The sequence below is a fragment of the Ambystoma mexicanum genome, chromosome 8 (assembly GCF_040938575.1).
Source record: "Ambystoma mexicanum isolate Mex_15411 chromosome 8, UKY_AmexF1_1, whole genome shotgun sequence".
NCBI lineage: Eukaryota > Metazoa > Chordata > Amphibia > Caudata > Ambystomatidae > Ambystoma > Ambystoma mexicanum.
This window is the reverse complement of record NC_090929.1, coordinates 128,976,773-128,997,880: the sequence shown is the minus strand read 5'-3', so window position 1 is coordinate 128,997,880 and position 21,108 is coordinate 128,976,773. Positions and strand designations below refer to the sequence as shown.

General features: G+C 43.9%; 1 protein-coding gene across 4 annotated transcripts in view; it reads right to left on the bottom strand.

Annotated features, from left to right (window-relative positions):
• Positions 1–21,108, bottom strand: part of DENND1A (DENN domain containing 1A) — a 2,718,319-nt gene that overhangs the window by 1,220,381 nt on the left and 1,476,830 nt on the right. For all 4 annotated transcript variants that reach the window (XM_069609457.1, XM_069609459.1, XM_069609458.1 and 1 more), the window contains exon 12: positions 6,040–6,141. In XM_069609457.1, the coding sequence (XP_069465558.1) occupies positions 6,040–6,141 (102 nt within the window). The remainder of the gene's footprint in view (positions 1–6,039; positions 6,142–21,108) is intronic.

Genomic DNA, 21,108 nt, shown 5'->3' with positions numbered 1-21,108 from the left:
GATATATCATATTGATTTCTAGAGGTAGGTGTTAAAAACACACCTGGGTCTGCCTAAAATTAGCAGAGCTAGGCGTTTGGTGTCGTGTGTGTGCGAGTCCCATGGGGGGAGTGATATTGACCATCCATGTACTTATTACTCCAAATAGAACATGCTCACATTCTCCATTATGTTATCCTTGAACCTTATTAGATTATTCTCACGGGCGAAAACATCTCTATATGAGTTATCATCACAGGAGCTTCGTGTACCCCAAGTGTGTGAGTTGGGTTCAAATCTATTGACTTGTGTGCAAGATTATTCATTGGATATCACCCTGACCTCTTATCTATAAGAATGCAGCTAGACTATAGTCTTCGTTCATCCCTTTGGGAGTCAGGCTGTTCAATTTTTCTATCCAGAAGATCTCCCTCTGGTTCATGTGCTTGGCATGATTCCCCCTCTTTGACCTTTCTTTGCAATCTCCAAGATCACCACTTCTAGTTGGGCAATATTGTGTTTCTTTTGGGCAAAGTGTCTGGCTACTGGTGAGTGTGTATTATTAGTTCTTATGTTGCTTTTGTGCTCATTCCAGCGCTCCTTGGCTTTCCTTTGTGTCTGTCCGACATAGTAGATGCCACATGGGCAACTTAAGCCGTAAATAACAGATTTTGTGTCACATGTTGCGAAATCCTTTAAGGGGATTTTCTGTCCGTTGGATGGGTGTCTCACATAACTCCCCTTCATTATGATGTTACAGTTACCACAACTCAGGCAGGCATAAGTGCCTGTTTTCTTCTTTGTGAGTGTGCGCTGGCTCTCAGCTTGGGGTCTTTCGGCTTTCACTAGACTGTCCCTAAAGTTCCGGCCTCTCTTGTAGGCAACAATTGGTGGTTCTGGAAATAGTCTCTTTAATTGGGGATCCAAGTTAATTATCCTCCAATTCTTTTTAATCATCCTTGTTATGTGGTGGCTCTGTGCTGAGTATCTCAGTGCATAGAGAAATGGGATTTCTTTTGATTTATTCTTAGGTGTACACCTGAGAGAAAACACATAACTTGGAAAGAAAGGATCTTCGTACACCTATGAATAAATCAAAAGAAATCTAATTTCTCTATGTACTGAGATACTCAGCACAGAGCCACCACATAACAAGGATGATTAAAAAGAATTGGAGGATAATTAACTTGGATCCCCAATTAAAGAGACTATTTCCAGAACCACCAATTGTTGCCTACAAGAGAGGCCGGAACTTTAGGGACAGTCTAGTGAAAGCCGAAAGACCCCAAGCTGAGAGCCAGCGCACACTCACAAAGAAGAAAACAGGCACTTATGCCTGCCTGAGTTGTGGTAACTGTAACATCATAATGAAGGGGAGTTATGTGAGACACCCATCCAACGGACAGAAAATCCCCTTAAAGGATTTCGCAACATGTGACACAAAATCTGTTATTTACGGCTTAAGTTGTCGGACAGACACAAAGGAAAGCCAAGGAGCGCTGGAATGAGCACAAAAGCAACATAAGAACTAATAATACACACTCACCAGTAGCCAGACACTTTGCCCAAAAGAAACACAATATTGCCCAACTAGAAGTGGTGATCTTGGAGATTGCAAAGAAAGGTCAAAGAGGGGGAATCATGCCAAGCGCATGAACCAGAGGGAGATCTTCTGGATAGAAAAATTGAACAGCCTGACTCCCAAAGGGATGAACGAAGACTATAGTCTAGCTGCATTCTTATAGATAAGAGGTCAGGGTGATATCCAATGAATAATCTTGCACACAAGTCAATAGATTTGAACCCAACTCACACACTTGGGGTACACGAAGCTCCTGTGATGATAACTCATATAGAGATGTTTTCGCCCGTGAGAATAATCTAATAAGGTTCAAGGATAACATAATGGAGAATGTGAGCATGTTCTATTTGGAGTAATAAGTACATGGATGGTCAATATCACTCCCCCCATGGGACTCGCACACACACGACACCAAACGCCTAGCTCTGCTAATTTTAGGCAGACCCAGGTGTGTTTTTAACACCTACCTCTAGAAATCAATATGATATATCACACATTGGGCTTAGTTAGTGATGAGTTTATTTATCAACTCACGAATACTTACATTTAACCAGTACGCGCATCAACAAACCGTGTTCACATGCGTATACATGACGATTTTCACATCACACGTTGACGGTGTAAACACAATGACGTCACCACGCTCGTGCGTGATAACATCACTATATAAACAGCATCCATTTTTGAGTGTTACTCGCAAGGAGCTATGCGAAAAGCAGGACCTAATCCTGGCACGTCCATTCGTAGAGTAAGGTAGGACAGATGCCTCGAGCATACATACTATGTCTAAATATGTTAGCAGATAGACACCATGTGAATATTAGTTATTCTATCGACTGACCCGTTTAACATGGGATATGACCGTGCTAGACAACTTAGACCCACTACTTCCATAGAAGCGGTTGTTTACAATCAATGCCCATAAATTTCATAGACCATTCTCTAACTATTATCCATGGTTTACTTTAGGCTCTAGATGGCTATACTTTGACCATCTATTATAACACATGTATATGTGTTTTACAGGTACATCTTGGAAAATCATCCATCCAAATTACTTCTCCCCCACGGGGATTCCTTGGCGGTCCAACAGTGACACTAACTAACTTACTGTGTGGTACCACAGATGAAGATACGGCAGGTACATTTTGATGCACATGTCGCATGATAAGAACTCTTTTAACTAGAATTCAGGACTCATTCTCCGATTTTAATTTAGTTTTTCTCTACCAATTTTCTATTATTTCTACAGGTTGCATGCCAACCATGCTCTAAATACAACTTTTTGGTCATTCTTTGAAAAGACCCCCCTCATTATCAAGATAGGAGATTTGACATTGAACATCCAGGTGATTATTATTATAGATATGGTCAACAAAAAGAACATGACAGAGATCAATCAAGATGAAAACTGAATGTTGTACTGAATATTGAATTATATATTATAGGTGAAGAACAAAAGGAGGAATAGAAAGAGGGCAAACAACTCTTGAAGAAGGGGACAAAACCAACCCCGAAACGCGTCGAGTAATATATGTTAACGCTCTCTATGATTAATAGAAAATGTGTTAAACATACTGTGTGCCCACGAAGAATATTGCGCCTAAAATGAGTGTGACAGATACATCTGTATGTCCACGCTTAATAAGTAAAGTTGAAATCGCATCAGTATAGATGATAAACATCTAATGAATTAATATGCAAATGTGCAGCCTGTATTCGATAGCAACATTAAATTGATGGTTATTTTTTAACATAATCATTATCTTCAATTGTTTTTCACAAACATTTTTCAAAAACAAATTGTTACCACTGTTAAATTATTGATTGTTTTCACAATTGATTGGGTGTGCAGGGGACCGGAGAGTTCCACAAGAGTGTGGACATCTGTTGCATACTAACATTAATCATATGTACACATACAAGCCTGAAACACCACAAGAAGAAAGCATCATTCGGGGTCTTCTCCAACTCCCAGTCTGTAAATACCTGGTGTTATCAGATTCGGTATTGCTCTTCTTCTCATGTAATGCAGTGCGTGGGGGCGGGGGGCTTCAATCTCGGGAACATCCCTTACAGCCCCAGTTTACATGCCAAACCTCACATCATCTGCAAAATTGTGTTTCTGCCATTTTGAATCTTTTGCCTTCTTCAGGATCACACACATATTTAGACCACCGTCTTCATTTATTGGCCTATTCACGGTCTATACCGCTGCAGAGCATGTGTTCAATCTGCAACATCATATTTATTTGCAGAATGTAAAGGATAGGGTGATTGCAAAATGCGCGTTAAGCCCACAAAATAGAGAGGGCAAACAACTAGATGTTCCTCTAATAGGAGAAGTCCCCCTATTTGAATGAGTCTAAAGTATTTACTACTTCTAATGTATCCATTATGTGGGAGGTGAACCCAGACAAAATATGTTGATAAGCTTTCATATATCATTGATACAGGATTGGATCTGTAGCTGATTGATTCATATTCTAGAAAGACGGTTGAGTGGTTTTAATTGATTGTTTAATTAATTACTCTTTTATAAAAAGCACTTGCTAGTTAATACCAGATTCTAAGTCTGGGACTAGGATTCGAACCTGTGTTGCTTTGTATTGTCTTGCTTCCAAGACAAACGCGTTTCCCCTGATCTAATAGCCATCAGTATTCATTTTCAGTGCAGGCAAAGACCTTTTTTGTACTGCAGGATCTCAGCAGGCACAAGCAGGTGCGGTTGGGTTTGCGCTGGGCATTGGGGGAAGTAGGGGGCCAATGTTCTAACTCCCACATATGCGTTTGCCTCCCTCTCAGAAGATGAATTAATGACACCAGGAACATAGCCCAGTTTCCTTTAATGTTGAAAGCAAAGTATAAAAGGTGCACACCTTTTATACCAATATTAACAAGGGATTTCACAGGGATCCCCTGTCAGGATCTCAAGGGGTCTTGTGGGTAAGGGAGGAGCCTGGATCCGGAAAGATCTGGCCCAATGCCAGCAAGGCTTTTTTTTTCATCTTATTGTTTTTGAACAGTGCCTCCCCTCTTCACACTGTTCGGGTGCTTGCTCTCTGGGCCAGACGGGTATCAGTGGAGCAGGATTCCTCGGAAGCAGCACTTTCCTAGACTAGTGAGTGGCAGGTTACCCAGACACTGTGAAATGGGGAGCTTTGGGGTCCGTATGCATTATTTGGTGAAGTCAGCCTTCTTGTGCTGGGTTGAGAGGACAGCGTGCCAGAGAGCTGAGACTTTTCTATGTAATGTTCTGGCCCCAAGACGTTCCTCTGACACGGCTATATGTTTCAAAGTAGTACATTGCATCTCTTGGTGTCTAAATGTGTTTGCTAAGGTGCTGGGTTGGTCATTACTACATTTTGTATGAAACCTCTTTACTTTAACTAAAAAAGCCCCCTGTTGATTGCAAAGGCCGAGCATCAGATGTGTCTCCAGGCTTCCTCCAGACGCTCCCTTTCAAGTGCACGGCAGAGGACGCCTTCTCCAAGGTGGTATCCGGCAGGCGTTTCACTAAAGCTCTGGCCGTCCCTTGGGAGGACATTCTGGGAACGTCAAAGCCCGCTTCCCTCTAAATGCCAGGCCACCCTCGCCTTTTGGGTCATCTGAGCACAAAAACAACGCTGCTCCCAACAGGTGCAAAGAGAGACGAGGCACGGCTGTGCGGCTGCTCTTAGACAGCGCTCAAAAGAAGCCTTCCAGGCAAATACCTCAGTCGGAGGGAGGGAGAGAGCGAGGGGCTAACGACGCCCCTCCCCCCCACCCGTCCCCTATCGCCTCTTATTCAGAGTCCTTTCTGTGCTGTTTAACCGACCAGAGACACCGCTTGCTTGGGGCGCATGACAAATAAGAACATATGTGGAGGCGTTCTTGAAAATGGCAAATTCAATTTAATGGATGGACGGATGGAGAAATATAAAAAAAAAAGAAGGGTCTCTCTATCGTCCCACCACGTGCAATTGATCAAAGTGCCTGATAATTCCACCGCCCCTTGTATATGTCTCAACTCCAGCTTTGATCTGTTAATTAAAAGTACTTCCCCAGCAGGTGGAATCAAGACAGTGCAACGTAAAGTGGAGGCTTCTTTGTTTCATCAAATGAAAAAGCATTTAGACAGCAGCACCATTCATCTCCTTAGACGTGAACCCGATTTCCACTTGAGGGAGAGAAGCAAAGGCCCCAGAATACACAACAATAACAACACACAGACACCCGGGACACAGGAAAGCACTAGAGGCCAGTTTTCAAAGGTAGAATATCTCTTATAGCTAAACTGCGTCACAATAGCAGGCACTTTATATTAGCATTAAAAAAATAAATAGGGTGCCATGATCAAGCTCCAGGCCATACGCAACAGTCAAGCATGGCCGCCTGCTTCTTGCATAATGGCCTGGCATCGTAGGACTGATAGAGAAGCGCACTGATGGGTTTCCATATAACATTTAGAATGGAAGAATGGAAGCACATGCACTGACCACATCGGTGGGGAGGCTCTGCAGGTCATCAAAGGGAGTTTCCAGCGTGTTGGTGTCAACGTTCAGGAGGACCACATCTTCCAGGTTCATGGATTTCACTTTCTGAAAGAACCGAGTCAGTGGAGCGCACAAGGTTAGAATAGTGCGGCAAGCAAAAGAGAACAATAATCTACTAGTCACAATCAGAGCCTATTCTAGAGACTGTCATACATGCGCTTCCATCACTTCGACTAGGCAGCAGGAGCATTTCATGTTCACACAGCAGTACATGTTATGTTGATAAAATAGTTATTAGTACGAGGAGATCGTTATTGACCTCCTCTCAGCCAATCAGAATGTCCAGAGTGCAGTCAATAACTACTGGCATGGAGTGCTTTCTGATCATTCTATCTACAAAAGCAAACAGGGAAACAACAATGCAATTGTCAAGCAATATTTGTTCTACAAGGATCTTCTTTGTTGAACAAAGAAGATCCCTTTTTTCAATGCAATTCAATTACACTTTTATCCCGGCGGATGGCCACAAAAGCACAAAAAATGAAATATAGACATAACAAACCAAAATTATTTAAAACATTGGAAAACTGATACCAAAATCGTTTTGCAAGATTAAAAGACATACACACAATACAAAACTAAAACCAAACGAAAACATCTCAAAATGGATTCAGCTCCAATCTCATATTATTGTTCCAGATTGTATCGGTTATACAATGGCAATCCAGTCGATTAACCCCTCAATGTGATAGCGAATTTAGAGGGAGTTAAAATTAATTCCACTGGTAAAAGTGGAATTGCGCGTCCCGTTCAATGACTAAAAATACTGTTTTAAGATGGCTGCCATAGAAAGGGTAGGCGGGGCTCCGTACAGAGCCCTCTTTCCTTTCCATCGCGGCCAGCGGGAGCCAGGAGGAAGGAGCGGCTGTGCCGACGCCTCAATAAGGTAAGTAGGTGGGGTGGGAAATGAAAAAAAAAGTGGCGGGTGGGGGTGGGGGAGAAGATGCCGGCGGGGGGAGCCGGCCATCAGCAGCATGGAATGCAGGCTTCCATCGCCGATTCAAGCCCGCGTTCCTAGTCACCTGATTGGCCGGCTCCCCCTGCCAGGGTGCTGATTAAGTTTGTGCCCTGGCTTACTATTACTTCTAACAGCATCTTAAAGACTAGTAAAATTCCAGCGTCTTGGAAATTGGCAATCATCTTTCCAGTCTTTAAGAAAGTTAATAGAGCGAGCCTGTCAGCCTTCAGCCACATATCACTGCTTGACACTACTTTTAAGACATTCAGAAGGTCACTGTAAACAGAGACTAGAAAAATGGGTAATTTGAGATAACATCTTGGCGGATATACAATTGGGTTTTCTCCCAGGAGTAGGGATGGAAGAACAAGCTTTGAACCTGTGTTTAGTGGCAGCATTCTCCCTTTATGTCAAAAAGGAGTACATTTATTTGGCTTTTATGAACCTGAGCACAGCTTGCGAAGCCTGGAGAATGCCTCTGGGTGGTAGCGGTGTGCGGTATAAGTCAGCATAACATAATATAAAGTCAATAGGGTAAAACTTTGGAACGTGCTGCGGTCCTTCAAATGCACTGCTGATCTTATTAACACACTCCTGGTGATACACTCTAACCATCCTGTGTAAGAAGTGGTGGCCAGGGCCAATGCACCCAGTATTTTCCAATAGTTTCCAGAGTTCGCCTGGGACGCCTATTGACCCCATTACTATTTTCTCTCTATATAAATGGCCAGCATAAATCCTTGGTGAGCTGTAATTCTGACTTTTGTGATGGGTCAGAAGAAGGACACAGAGTTTGGCTGGGGATCTATCTGCTTATTTTATTAAACAATAGGGTGGCATGTCTGACTTTCCCTATAGTAAGGGTGTTCCCTAACTAACAAAACTAAGGTGCTCTTCACTGTCAGTGAGAGTCCAAATCAAATAGTCCATTGTTCCAACTAACCTATTCTGACCCAGCCACCATTATAACAACACAAATCAGGAGAATGACTCCCTTCTCCTGTAAACTGATTCTTCACCAAATTCAGTTCAGTAGATGCTCCTTAAATAGTTCTTCGTAACTATTTGTATTAAGTGCCACAATTCGGACACTGGGTTCTTCAGGCTCTCAACCATGACAGTTATTTGATTATTCTTTCTTTCTTTCTGATAGGATGACTTTTCCTGCCTTTCTGGACTTTTTTTGTCTTCTTGAATTATTAACTTTTATATCAGAGTCTCTGTGTTTACTTTGGGTTCCGTCTTTCTTACTTACTTCAATCCAGTCTTCAGGGTTTCCCTGTTCACCCGCTTTCTGTATTCTCAATATCTCAAAACGTTCTCTTCTTCCTTGTATGCAACGGTTCCCACAACACCTGTTATCCTGCATTAGTACTTTATTTCTACTGAGACGAGTATGAGGAGCCCAGTAATGATTCTCTGTCTCTTCACTCACTTTCAATAATTCATCTGTACTGGAATGAGTATGAGCGTTCCAGGATTGTCCTTCAATCAACATCCCGGGTCTCCCACTTTCCCTGTACTTGCTCTGATCAGGGAAACAATCACCAGGTTTCCTGATGGAATAGGACTCCCTATGTGCCCTGTTACTCGCTCTGATCAGGGAAACGATCACCAGGTTTCTTGATGGAATAGGACTCCCTATGTGCCCTGTTACTCGCTCTGATCAGGGAAACTATCAGCAGGTTTCTTGATGAAATAGGACTCCCTATGTGCTTTGACAGGTTGACATCTTGCAGTATTTCTGATATTCCACTTTCTCTGCTCGGTTTCCCGACACTGTGTGTCTGGCGCTTCTCTCTCATTGTAATCTATGCCCTTCTCTTTTATGACATAGTCATCGGATTTCCCCGACTTGGGGTCACAGTCCTTCCTCTCCATTTGGTGGGCATTCTGTATTCTTGAATCATTGCTTTTCTTCGTCTCAGCATAAGGCAATTTTTCTCTCAAAGTGTCAAGATTTCCTGATGACAACACATTTGTGTATGCTCGTCCGGTTTTTCCCAACAGAATGTTTTGGAGGTTTATTGATGGTGTGTTTGTTAGGGACCTCCTCATAAGAACAGGAGTCCTTGTCCCCAAAGTGGGAGTATCTCCCGGTGATGTCCCGCTTGCCCCAACCGCTATGTAGGGTATTTCAGAGCAGGCTCACCGCCCTAGCCCAGTGTTCAAAGGTTCCTCCCTATGATATGATATGATATGATATATGATATTTTATTTGTATCACGCTCTTACACATGTGTTTCAGAGCGCGACTAGGCAAGGGAGGGGAAACAAGGGAGAACACAAAAACAACAACGATCTTACTAGGCCCAGTGACATTGAGAACATGCAAGTGCATGGGGAAAAGGGAAAAAGTGCATGGAAGGGGGAGAGTGGAAAGTGCAAAGCAGAGGCGAGTAGATAAATAAATAATTTTAAAAAAATAGAAAGGAGGCAATAAACAGTGATAGTGCAGCCAGTATGTGGCAAGTGCTGCGTTTATGGCAAAAGACTGGGTAAGTCTGATAAGTGCAGAAAAGAAGAAAATGGGATGGAGGGCTGTATGGGTACAGATACAGTCCATCCAGTGCAAGGGGTGGCCAGGAGGTAGTGCAGGAGGGCGGCAGGGTGAGCAGGTACCTGGACCCAGAGGAAAGAGGATGGCCAGGTGCACAGTGCCAAGAGAGAGCACTGATTCATCACACTTTCCTAGGCTTGGGTTGATGTCCTTGCCTGCTCTGTCATATGCAGATGACGTGGTCCTCATTTGCACGCACACCGAGGACCTCACAAAGGATTGATACATGTTTCATGAACACATTGGATCTCAAGGTTAAAACACTCAAATCTGAGCTAATGGTTTGCTGCAAAGGTAAGAAAAAATAACCAAAATGCCACAAATGCTAAGTAATGGGTGTATTATTCCAAGGGGTCTAGAATTCGATTATTTAGGGGTTTGTTTTCCCTCATTCGTAAGGGGGTTTGCTAACATTAGGAAACAGGTTTTAAGACAGAAACCACAGGTGGGTGGAGGTAACTGCTTTATAGCTGTGCACAAATGCCAACCTCTGAACATGAAACTCAAGGTGCATTGCACACGTTAAAACGGTTCAATGGTGCCTCATTCTGTTTTTTTTGTAAAACCACTGATTTACAAACAACGGAAAATGAAAATTTCTCATGGAGCTTTTGTGCCTCCCCAGGTCTGCTCCAAACTATTCGACCCATGCTGAGTTAGGCCTTAGCTATTGTTAGTAAGGCATGTTATGAAACAGTAAGACAGACAAACGTGATCACAGTTCAAGGGTGTTTAATGAACTTCAATTGAGTTTGAAAATGCCTATCTAATCCTAAATCTAAAGATAGGAGCAAGCTACGACCATCAAATTATAATAACGCAATCCTAGTCGAGTCTGTCAAAACGAAAGGCCCTATACTAATAAACCTATTGCCAATCCTTGCTTCTAAATACAAATAGTTTGGGAAACAATGTTATTCAAAAAGAAAAGTGTTCAAGAAATGATATGTCAGCATGTTCAAGCCGTTGGCTTTCCTGCCTCACGTTTTCAGCACGGGACAAGGCGACACAATCGCGCTTAGCACAAACTCTTACTTCTCTGGAACTAGGAAGCAGTTGAAAACTTCAACATCAGGGCCTTCTGTGCCAAAGTCTCTTTGCTTATTTCAGAGGGCGTGATGCAACATGACAAAACATTCAAGTTCCTTTCCTCTCAGGATTTTCACTTGTAAAACGTCTCAGGTGATTTACTGTTCACACGGTTCCCTCTCTGCCGGGCTTCGACCCACTTTAGCACAAAACCATCAATTGGTCTCCCACTGCCTAGCATGGACCAAATTCATGTACTTTTCCAAACTTTCTCTACTTCATCAAAATCGAAGACTTTCGATCGTGCTCAGGATTTTACTTGACCCGTTGTGGACGACTTTGATTCACATTTATTCATTCTCTTGATATTGGTCTCCCTCCACCGGGCTCGGACCAAATGTATCTACTTTCGTCACCTGTCAGCTGATAACTTACAGAGACCTTCGATTGGGCACCCACGTGGTGCCGGACAACTCTGTCACAGGTATTGTAGCTTACTTTAAAGTTCAATCACTCATCAGCAGTTCAACTTCACTTGCATCTCTTATCACACAAGTTTTAACAATGTTCGTTCCAGAGCTCGCTATACAATGTTGCTGCTTGCAACCTTGGTTTCAACATAGACCGGTCTTGTATCGGTCTCCCCAACTCACCGGCTGTGTTGACTTCACTGAAACGGATTTGTTCTTGGAGCCAAGGACGGTACCGTGGCGGCTGGTGATTCTCCCCGCCATGATTGTTGATGCGAAAGGGACCAGGGTATCCACGGAACACACTGCAGGATTCTTCAGCCTGTTTTACTGGTTTTACGCTTTCTATTCTTGAGGTCTCTGGAAAATGTGCCTCCTTGCAATCCCCTTTGGTTGTGACGTCTTTCCTCTCTTGATCAGCTGCCATCTCGAAACTGCTGTTTCCTTGTGTGCTTTGCCTCGCTCAGAGTGTGCTCTTGTGCTCCATCTTTATCCATGTGGGGAAGTGTAATCGATGTCAGGTGTGTGTGATCGTAAGTAATTGCCCAACATCGCCTGACCATTGTATTGGAACACGTTCGGTATACTGCTCGTGTGTTAGTCTGTTTTCTCTCATAGTGGGCTGTCTGTGAGAAAGTGTTGATGTTGTAAATGGGGGGTTCAAGTTTCTAAATATCCTACCTGGTAGGATGGGATAAAGGTGTTACAAGGAAGGGGATACTGCGTCTCACCATCCATTGTCCCACTACCACTCTCCGAAGGCCCCTCACCAAGGTGTTCCTGCCGCACTGGTCCACCCCCAGGTACTGGATCCAAAAGTGATGACCACCTGAATGACAGATCCCCAGAGACTAGTGGGTGAGACACCTTCAGGTTTCTCACACTATCTACAAGACGAGATGCGACTAGAACCAGCCATGTACTGGTTACAGATCTGGTCTAACTCAAGAGTAACATTAACTCAGAGTATTATCAAAGAACTGTTAACAAAGAATGATGCCTTTAGAATCCTGTGACTCCAATACATAAATATGAGTCTATCTGAAATGAATGCACAGGCACTTTTGTCCACACCCCACAGAATGGACAAAACATTGCAGACACATTACAAGACACTTTTAATTTCTCATTGTAAATATGCATGAGAATCTAAATAGCTTTTGATCAATTCTAATTGCAGATATGTTGTTTATTCTACTCCCGATATTTAGCAGGATTCAGATGGCTAATCACAAGAACATGTTTTAATAGTGTACCACTGAAACCCATCATTGCGAAATGGAAAGACCAGCCAAATGATGGCAAATGATGCTGGTTGCCCATCATGCAACAACCCTTTGAAGATCTCTTACGTTTTGTCTTTTTTTGTCCTGTGTATTTGCACATTAGAAAGAGAAAAATGTTATCGATTTTAAGACTGATGAATTGTTACCAGTGTTGACCCGCTCTATGTTATCTCCTCACGGCTAATTCAACTTGTGTAGCCTGGGCTCTTTTCTTGTATTTAAGACAGGCCCTCAACTTAAGGAAGAACTATATTGGAGCCGTTTGCACTTTCTAATTTGTATATATTGTTTTGATATGTATGTGCTTTATATTGTGAACTGTTTTATGGAAGTATTAATTCCGCAATAAACAAAACTGACTGACAATAGCTTTGTTATGAATTCATACAAAAATATCAGGTTGTACCATGCGTGTTCTCAAAACAATATACAATTGCTTTAAGTCCCGTATGATCTCAATGCTTTTTAAAAATATATTTATTAGGTTTCCATCAAAATACATATCCATCACATGATTTTAGTAAAAATTAAGAATTATAACCAACAATATTTTATGTCGCTACAACTATAATACTATATATATGTCTACAATCATACCAGACATTATAATTTAAAATAACTTCACAAATATCATGTTTTGATCGAATAACATGCATAATTTATAGTTCTAGTCTTGCACAAATTGAACCCGAGGTATAACTTTCTAGAAGAGCTATACAGTAGACATATAAACAGAGTGCCGTGTATATTCTTTCCAAATGCCACAATATTCACTCATTTTTTGGCTCCTCTTTATTCCATCAAGAAGGGAATTTACTGAATGGTAATATAGCATATCACAATTTGATTAGCCGTGTTTTGTTAATTTGTGGCATGGAATTTCCGGGTTCCTTTCAAAGCTAGGAATGGGCTTAAGCCTCAGATACTCTTCAATTAACCATTTCTGACTATAGGAGTCTCATAGCTCCCTATAAAAACAGTCTTCAGATGAACTGCAGTATACAGACTTCCTCTGTGTGCCATATGTATGAGGTACATCCCATAATATCCAAGACAACATAACCCAATTTTTCCAACCATTTGTTTTACACAAGAAAATCAGGTAATTTTAAAGCTTCTTGTAATGCCAGCACCTCACAAAGTGCTTCCAGATTTATTTCCTAAACATTCCACAATTGTAACCAATAAAATACACATTATAACCTTACTGTAAACAATATGCCATAGATACCCAATTCCAATTTTGTTTGCATAGACAGAGCCTTGTAGGCCAGGTATGATTTGTAGGATTTCATTCTTCTTTTCCTGGACAGTTATATTACAATGGCCCCAGAGTTCACTTCCATAGGTTGCAGCAGAAGTAGCCTGCATTTTCTAAACCTCTATGGTGTGCAAAATAGTATTTTATTTTGCTGCAGACTCATATTTCACACACAAGTTAAAGCTCACCTATGGGATTTGTTTTCTCTTTCTTTAAGAAAAACTGTTTACTATTACATACTACCTAATGAATGCCCATGTTTAGCCCACTCCAGTTTTAACAAGTTTGCAATTAAATTACTTAAATGATATGCTATTTAAATATCACAAAATAAAAGCACATTTAATTTACTAACTTGATTTTGTCTCTTTGCTTTACTCACTATAAATGCAAAATTTTTTACTTCACCACCAAAACCTCAAAAGAAGTATTCCTACAACCATTATGTTCTAATAGCCTTTTAGACCTTGGGATGGGTCATTATTGCTTGGGATAATGACCCTTCCACTAAATATGACAGGTCATTATCCTGCAATAACAACCCCTGCCCTGATTTATAAGGCTGTATGCTTGCTGTTGGATGCAGAGTACAATGTTAGCTTTTATGGTCTACAGAACTGCCGTTCTCACGATCAAAAGAACAACTGATAGTCTTTGAGTAATACATTGACTTTACAAATGTCCACTACCTCTCAGTCAGCCTAGCATTAGACACAATCAAAGAGTAGTATTAGTCTACATAGGTACACATTTCACCCAATTAAGGCTTCAAGTGAGCCCCATTGAAGGGCACCTAAATCATGCTTGTGGCAGGCAAAGCAGGGCTGCACTTGCACTTCATTGGTCTGTCTTGGGGACATTCTTCTCACATGGGGGGATCTGGCACCACCTACAATTGCACATCATCTTGGAGCAACATTTCTAGTTTCTCCAGCAAGATTACTCAATGGCAACCGACACTGCCCTTTAGAAGAGGGACACAGTAGTAGATTGGGGGCAGTCCTAGATTGCAACCCTTTCCACAGAGGACTTCAAGGACCTACCAGGGAAACCCCTCAGAGTACAAACCGTAGACCACTTTTGATGTGATGTGACATTTGGGCTCGATTTTTCTGTGCAGATGCGCTAGTGCAATTACTTGAAATGTTCATGTGGTGCTGAGTTAATCGTTTTAAGCCCATTCATATCAAATCTAGAGTGTACAAAAAAGTAGTTTGACTTTTTATATTCATGCACTTGGTATTACTCTATCTACATTCATATCAGTTCACTTGGTATTACTCTTTCTACATTTCCAAATGTTGACACAGCTGAGTTATACAGTGTTGTCAGAACAGGGCATCTCCTGACAATGGACTGAAACACAGAGACACAGTCTTGAAAAAGCACAGGTGGTTCCAGTGGAAATATTCTCGTTGGAATCCATTCAGATTAGCTCTCAAATCCATATGTTATTGTGTCTGCATTTACCCTGCGCTATGGCAGTTGTAAAGTGTACACATTTCAGCCAAGGTCAAAAGTCAACAAACGAAAAGATGACATTTCATGATCAGAAACTCACAAACTGTCCAAGAGAAAGGCTCCTGCTCCCCTAACTCCTTCAATGCCCCTGTAAACTTGCTTGCAGCGGGCAATCCAGACAGGCAGCCAAAGTGCTCATCCAGGAAGACTGAGAATGTATCAAATGTGGGCACCTCTTAATTGCTGCATGGAGCAATTCTGAATTCATCTTTCAATATTGGCAACAACATGGATTTTCAAAATGGATGCAGACAAACATGGCCTAAACGAATATATAAAGTGCAATATATTAATTTCAGCTTGAATGCCATTAGAACGGATCTGCGGTAACGCACCTAAGCCTAGATAAACATTGAGGCAAAATCCAAGAGTATTTCATCTTTCTAAAGATATGACAGAGTGTGTCAGAGTGTTGCGTGCAGGGAGCCAATGCACACGTCTTGCTACACTCTCTTTTTCTGCTTGGAGGAGGAGCTCCCACCCGTTTCACCCCCTTCCGTGCTACAAAATCACTTTGCACAGGGGAGCGTTTGCGGAGTGTGTCCGAGTGTTAGGCGTAGGGTGGTGGGTGCAGGGCAGACCCCTCCCACCTTTGCCAACTCCACTATTAAAACCTCCGGAAAGCCATAAGGCAAATTCACCAGAAGGAGGCACCAGCTCAGAAAATGAGAAGCTCCTAGGATTTACACGAAGAAAAGTGGATGCTTGTCGAAATGGAGTGGGACACAGCAGAAAAAACATCTCCCTGTAAGTAGCCCTGCTAAATGCTGTAAACTTACTGAGACTTTGAGTGAGGGAAAGGATTTATGTGAGCATGGAGGAAAAGAACTAGTACACAGCAGTCTCCCATAGTCCATCTGAATCCAGCTTACCCTCCCTCTTTTCTGCTAATGAAATATTGTTTTCATATTAACCATGTATAAATCACAAAAAATAAGCAATGGAAGGAAATCAGGCCAATCCATGCACTAGCTGTTAGGTACGCCTTTTTTTCAGATGCCTCTCAAAATGTTTTTTTGAAACCGGTGGCACTGCCCACTCCACAGAACAAGCAAATCAACCCCAGGGTTGAGCTGCCATCAACAGCGGAGGAGGCTTGATGGTCGGGTGACTCCAGAAAGGGCATAGAATTAAACAATCTATGCATGGCGCTTAAAGTAAAAAAAGGTAGGCGTCCACAGTAAGCCGGGGGTTAATCAGTTTCCTTTACACCAGTCGAATGCCCAGAAACTGGAGGCCCTAAGAAACCAAAAAGAATCAAAAGATCTTTACTCGTGAAGGAGGTGAATAACAATCAACCTTGCAACCAGCCAACGCTTTGACAGATGCAGAAATCCTGGATATAGACTCTGCCGTGATGGGGGAGGATAAAGACACAATTGATATGATATGATATGATATGGCATTTGTAACGCGCCTATACACAAGTGACATGAAGGCATTGTGCTCAAGCACTGATAAAGATCTGAAGGGACTGAAGAGAAACCAAACAACAAAAAGTCACTGCTGCAAATGACATTTGCAACTCACAGAACAAAACCATGCCTCTCCATGGGTCAAACATGGACGGCCTAACTCCAACAAGGAACCACATCATAGAGAAAGCTAGTTCTTGCATTCCAAAATCGGGGCAAGGCACAGTAATACACTCCTTTTTTACCATCAATATCAGCAAAAGTAAACCCAAAGGTAGTGATCGAAAAGAAGGCAATGAAAACGAACCTTTCTCAGAGGTCATGGGGAATTGCCATTACTCTGATGGGGAAAAAGTGAATGAAACTGTTGGCTACAGCAAAACAGATGCAACAGATGCTGTTGGCTCTACTGGAAGCACTCATAAAAAAGGTGGACCCCAAGCCCAGTTGGAACTCATGCCTAATCAGGCAGAAGGAGGAAAGCATACAGCCCCAAGCTCATCCCCATCGGCCTTGGACGGCTCTGTCTTCTCCCCAAGGCACCATAATTTCAGCAGAAACCCACTCAACTCCACACCATTTCAGGTACATTGCTATGTGATGGCTGCCTTAAACATCTCACTGGCACCGTTTTCAAAGCTGTATGAAGCAATCAATGAAAGCTACGAGGATCAGGCCACCTGACTAGCTATGGTTAATTCCAACCTAATACATGTGGACTCTTTCATCTCATTGCTGCAATCAAGAGTGAGTGAGAGTATACACTTGTGTATAGGCGCGTTATAAATGCCATATCATAACAAGAGTGGGCCAGGAAGCGGTTGTGATGCTGTAAATGCATTGGAGGGAAAGGGCCAAGCAAGTGGGGGACTATGTGTTAGGCCTCAGACGGAGGATGACACAGATGATGGGTCAGGCGACAGCAAATCTCAAGGCCAGCCAGGAATTGAATAAGTACTGGCATGACCTTAAAGCCTCGCAAATGGATTGGACTCTGGGACAGGAAATCCTTGTGATGGAGCCTACCCAGCCTAGAGATTTGGCAGACAAGTGGACCGGACCCTTCAGGATCATCTCCAAGATGGGCAAAGTCAATTATCTGGTTGACATGGGAGTCCCTGGGGTAGCCCCTCAGGTATTCCATGTTAACAGGCACAAGCCTTTCCACAGGCGAGCAGAAGTCTCATGTCTCTTGCTAGCTTCAGAGCAAGAAGAGGATGAGAGTGAGCCCCTTCCTGATTTACTGCATAGCAACCCCCAGGATGGCTCAGTGGAGGGAGTGCATCTCACTCCAGATCTGACGACAGAGCAGCAGAGGGCCTGCAGGGCTTTGCTTCGACAGTATGCCTCTCTGTTTTCACTGACACCAGGCCTTACACCGTGGTGCAGGCATGACATTGACACTGGTGACAGTGTACCTGTAAAAAGCAGGTGCTACCGTATGTCAGAAACAGATAAGAACCACATCAAGGATGAGGTTGCCAAGATGTTGGATCTGCGTGTTATTGAACCCTCAACCAGTCCCTGGTCCAGTTCAGTGATCCTTGTCCCCAAGGCAAGTTCCCAGGCAGGTACCAAGCATTGGAAGTTCTGTGTGGACTACCGAGGAGTCCATGGCGTCACCAAAACTGACGCGCACCCATTGCCCAGGGCTGATGAGCTCGTGGACACCATAGGTGCCGCCAAATTTGTAAGCACCTTTGACCTTACCTCAGGCTATTGGCAAATAGGTCTGACGGACCAAGCCAAGGAAAAGATGGCGTTCTCAACACCTGAGGGACTCTACCAGTTCAAGGTCATGCCTTTTGGGTTGAAGAATGCCCCTGCCCCTTCCAGAGATTGCTCAATCATGCACTCAGTGGGCTGGAGGCCTTCTGTGTGGCCTACTTAGACAACATTGCAGTCTACAGTACCACCTGGGAAGAGCATTTGACACATCTGGATAAGGTGTTGCAGGCATTGAAAAGGGCTAACCTCACTATCAAGGCCACCAAGTGCCAGATAGCTCAGGGGAAAGTCACGTATCTTGGTCATCAGGTAGGAGGGGGTCAAATCCAACCTCTCCCCAGTAAAGTACAGGATGTAAATGACTGGGAGACTCCCACTACTCAAACACAGGTGAGAGCCTTTTTGGGCCTCACTGTGTATTATCACAATTTCATGGCAGACTATGGGACCATAGCTGCACCACTGACAGCTCTGACTTCACCCAAACAGCCTAGGAAGGTTAATTGGACTGAAGACTGTCAGAGGCCCTTTGATGGCTTGAAAGAAAGTCTGTGTAGGGCACCTGTGTTGTGTGCGCCTAACTACAGCAAACCCTTTTTCGCCCAGGCGGATGCCTGCAACACCGGAATTGGAGCCGTCTTGTCCCAGGTAGATGACAAACGGATGGAACACCTGATCATATTCATCAGTAGACAACTCAAGGGTAGAGAACTTAGGTGGGCTACTGTTGAAAAGGAGTGTTTCAGTATAGTTTGAAGCCTTAGGCATTTTAGGCCCTACCTTACGGGGTCTACCTTCAAGGTCCAAACAGATCATAAGCCCCTGAAGTGGCTTATGCAGATGAAGGGTGAAAACCCCAAACTGCTCAGGTGGTCCATTAGCCTGCAAGGGCTAGACTTCACCATAGAGCATAGACCTGGGAAGAGTCATGATAATGCAGATGGCCTTTCCAGAAGGTATGTTGACCGTCTGGATGAGGGTGTCTATCTCGTGGGAGATTAGGCACCCTGACCTCAGTCTGGGGGGGCGTCTGTGATGCTGGAAAAGCATTGGAGGGACAGGGCCTCCCTGTCCTTGTCCTGTAGTCCTTTTTCATTTGTGTTCTGTATTGTTTTCTGCCCAGGAGTCCACGTGGGACTCCTGGCAGTGCAGCTTTTTCTATTTTTGGTTTGGTGTACAGACCCATGGGATACCCTTATGACACCCATGGGTGAAGGTGCAACCCTGTCCCCCTGGTGTATGTTATTGGACACCTGTATATGGCCCACAGAGCAGGAAATGGGCTGGTGGCAGCTCCAGGCTGAATTTGACAGGTGCTCTGAGTATCCTCCATTTCGGGATAGCCAGGCCCTGCCATTGGAATCAGTTGATTCCTGATAGGTAACAAGATGGCCCCTGTGGCCTCTTGCTTTCTATTGCCTGTTACCATGTTTTCCCAAAGTCCTGGCAAGACCTGACTCTGTCCCATCCCCCTGACTGGCTGTTGGGTGGAAGTTCCATATATGGTATTGTGGGGAAGTCCAGGCCTTCCTAGTATGTTGTGGGTACACCCAGTGGGTGAGACCTGGGTGAATGGAGTGTGTGACCAATATGCACTTCTTGTTGTGGATGTCTAGTTTCTGGTATGTGAGACAAAGACTGACACTGAGACAGCCCTGCCCGAAACTGTCATGAATGCAGTGTGTAGTGTTGAATGGCTGGATACTTGCCCCAATCCACATTCCTTGTTGTGAGTGTCTGAGAGGGAGGAGGATGGCCTGAATGCACTGTATGCCCGATTGGCTGACTGGCTGCATGAATGCCCTTCTGTATGACTGGCTGCTGAGTGTGAACCAGCAGTGTGGATGAGAGGCAGAATAGTACATCTGTGGACCTATCACCACTGGAAATTGTTCAGAAGCTGAGTTGACACTTGAAGAGTAACTGCAACTGCTTCTCCTTGATGCCCAGCTGGAAGAAGAACTGCTGCTGCATTTGCTTCAACCCGATCCGAAAGCTGTAGAGTTCATCAAGGACTGATCCGAGAGAGGACCTGCTTAGGCACCCTCTTCCCGTGCTCCGAGGGACCATCAAGCACCGCTAACCTTCGCCGAAGCTCCCTGGAAGTCAGACCCTCGAAAGGCTGCCGACCGGAGACGGGGACCGCCGAGGAGAACGAACTGAAGCACCTGGACATCGACGCTGTCGAAGTCCATTGCCGTCGACCAGGGTTCAGAGTATCGCTGTAAGCCCGTCAAAGCAGTGTTGCCCAAAAGAGGGGACCATTTGACGCCATGCTGACGACAACCGGTGCCGCACGCTCCTTTGCCTAAGACTTTTGATTCACGGACACGTTCGTGTGCCCCGCCACCCGCCTTACCCCGCGGAGAAAGCCAGGCCACTGACGCCGCAGAGGAGCATCCGCTGGTGGGTTTCCCGCCACCCAGAGACCGTAGAGACGCCAGACGACTCGACGCCCTTGCTGGGCCACAGTTCTTCACACACTCTTTGCGGTCCTGAACTATCGACCTCGAGGTGCCCCGCACGCCTCATCCTTACAGGACGTCTTAGACTCGTCATCGACGACCAACGTCAAGATCGAAGCCACTGCCTCGACGCCGCCAAACTTCCAACGAGTATTCTCGATGCCCAGTTCATTTTCTTCAAAGCCCATCGATGATCCGTGGGTCCTGCTTTAAGAAGGATCCACCGACGCCTCCTCGAGGAACTCTGCTATTCCAGGTACTTTGGGGTGGTAGAAACATTATAGAAGGAAATAAGACTTATCGAACAATATATGGACTG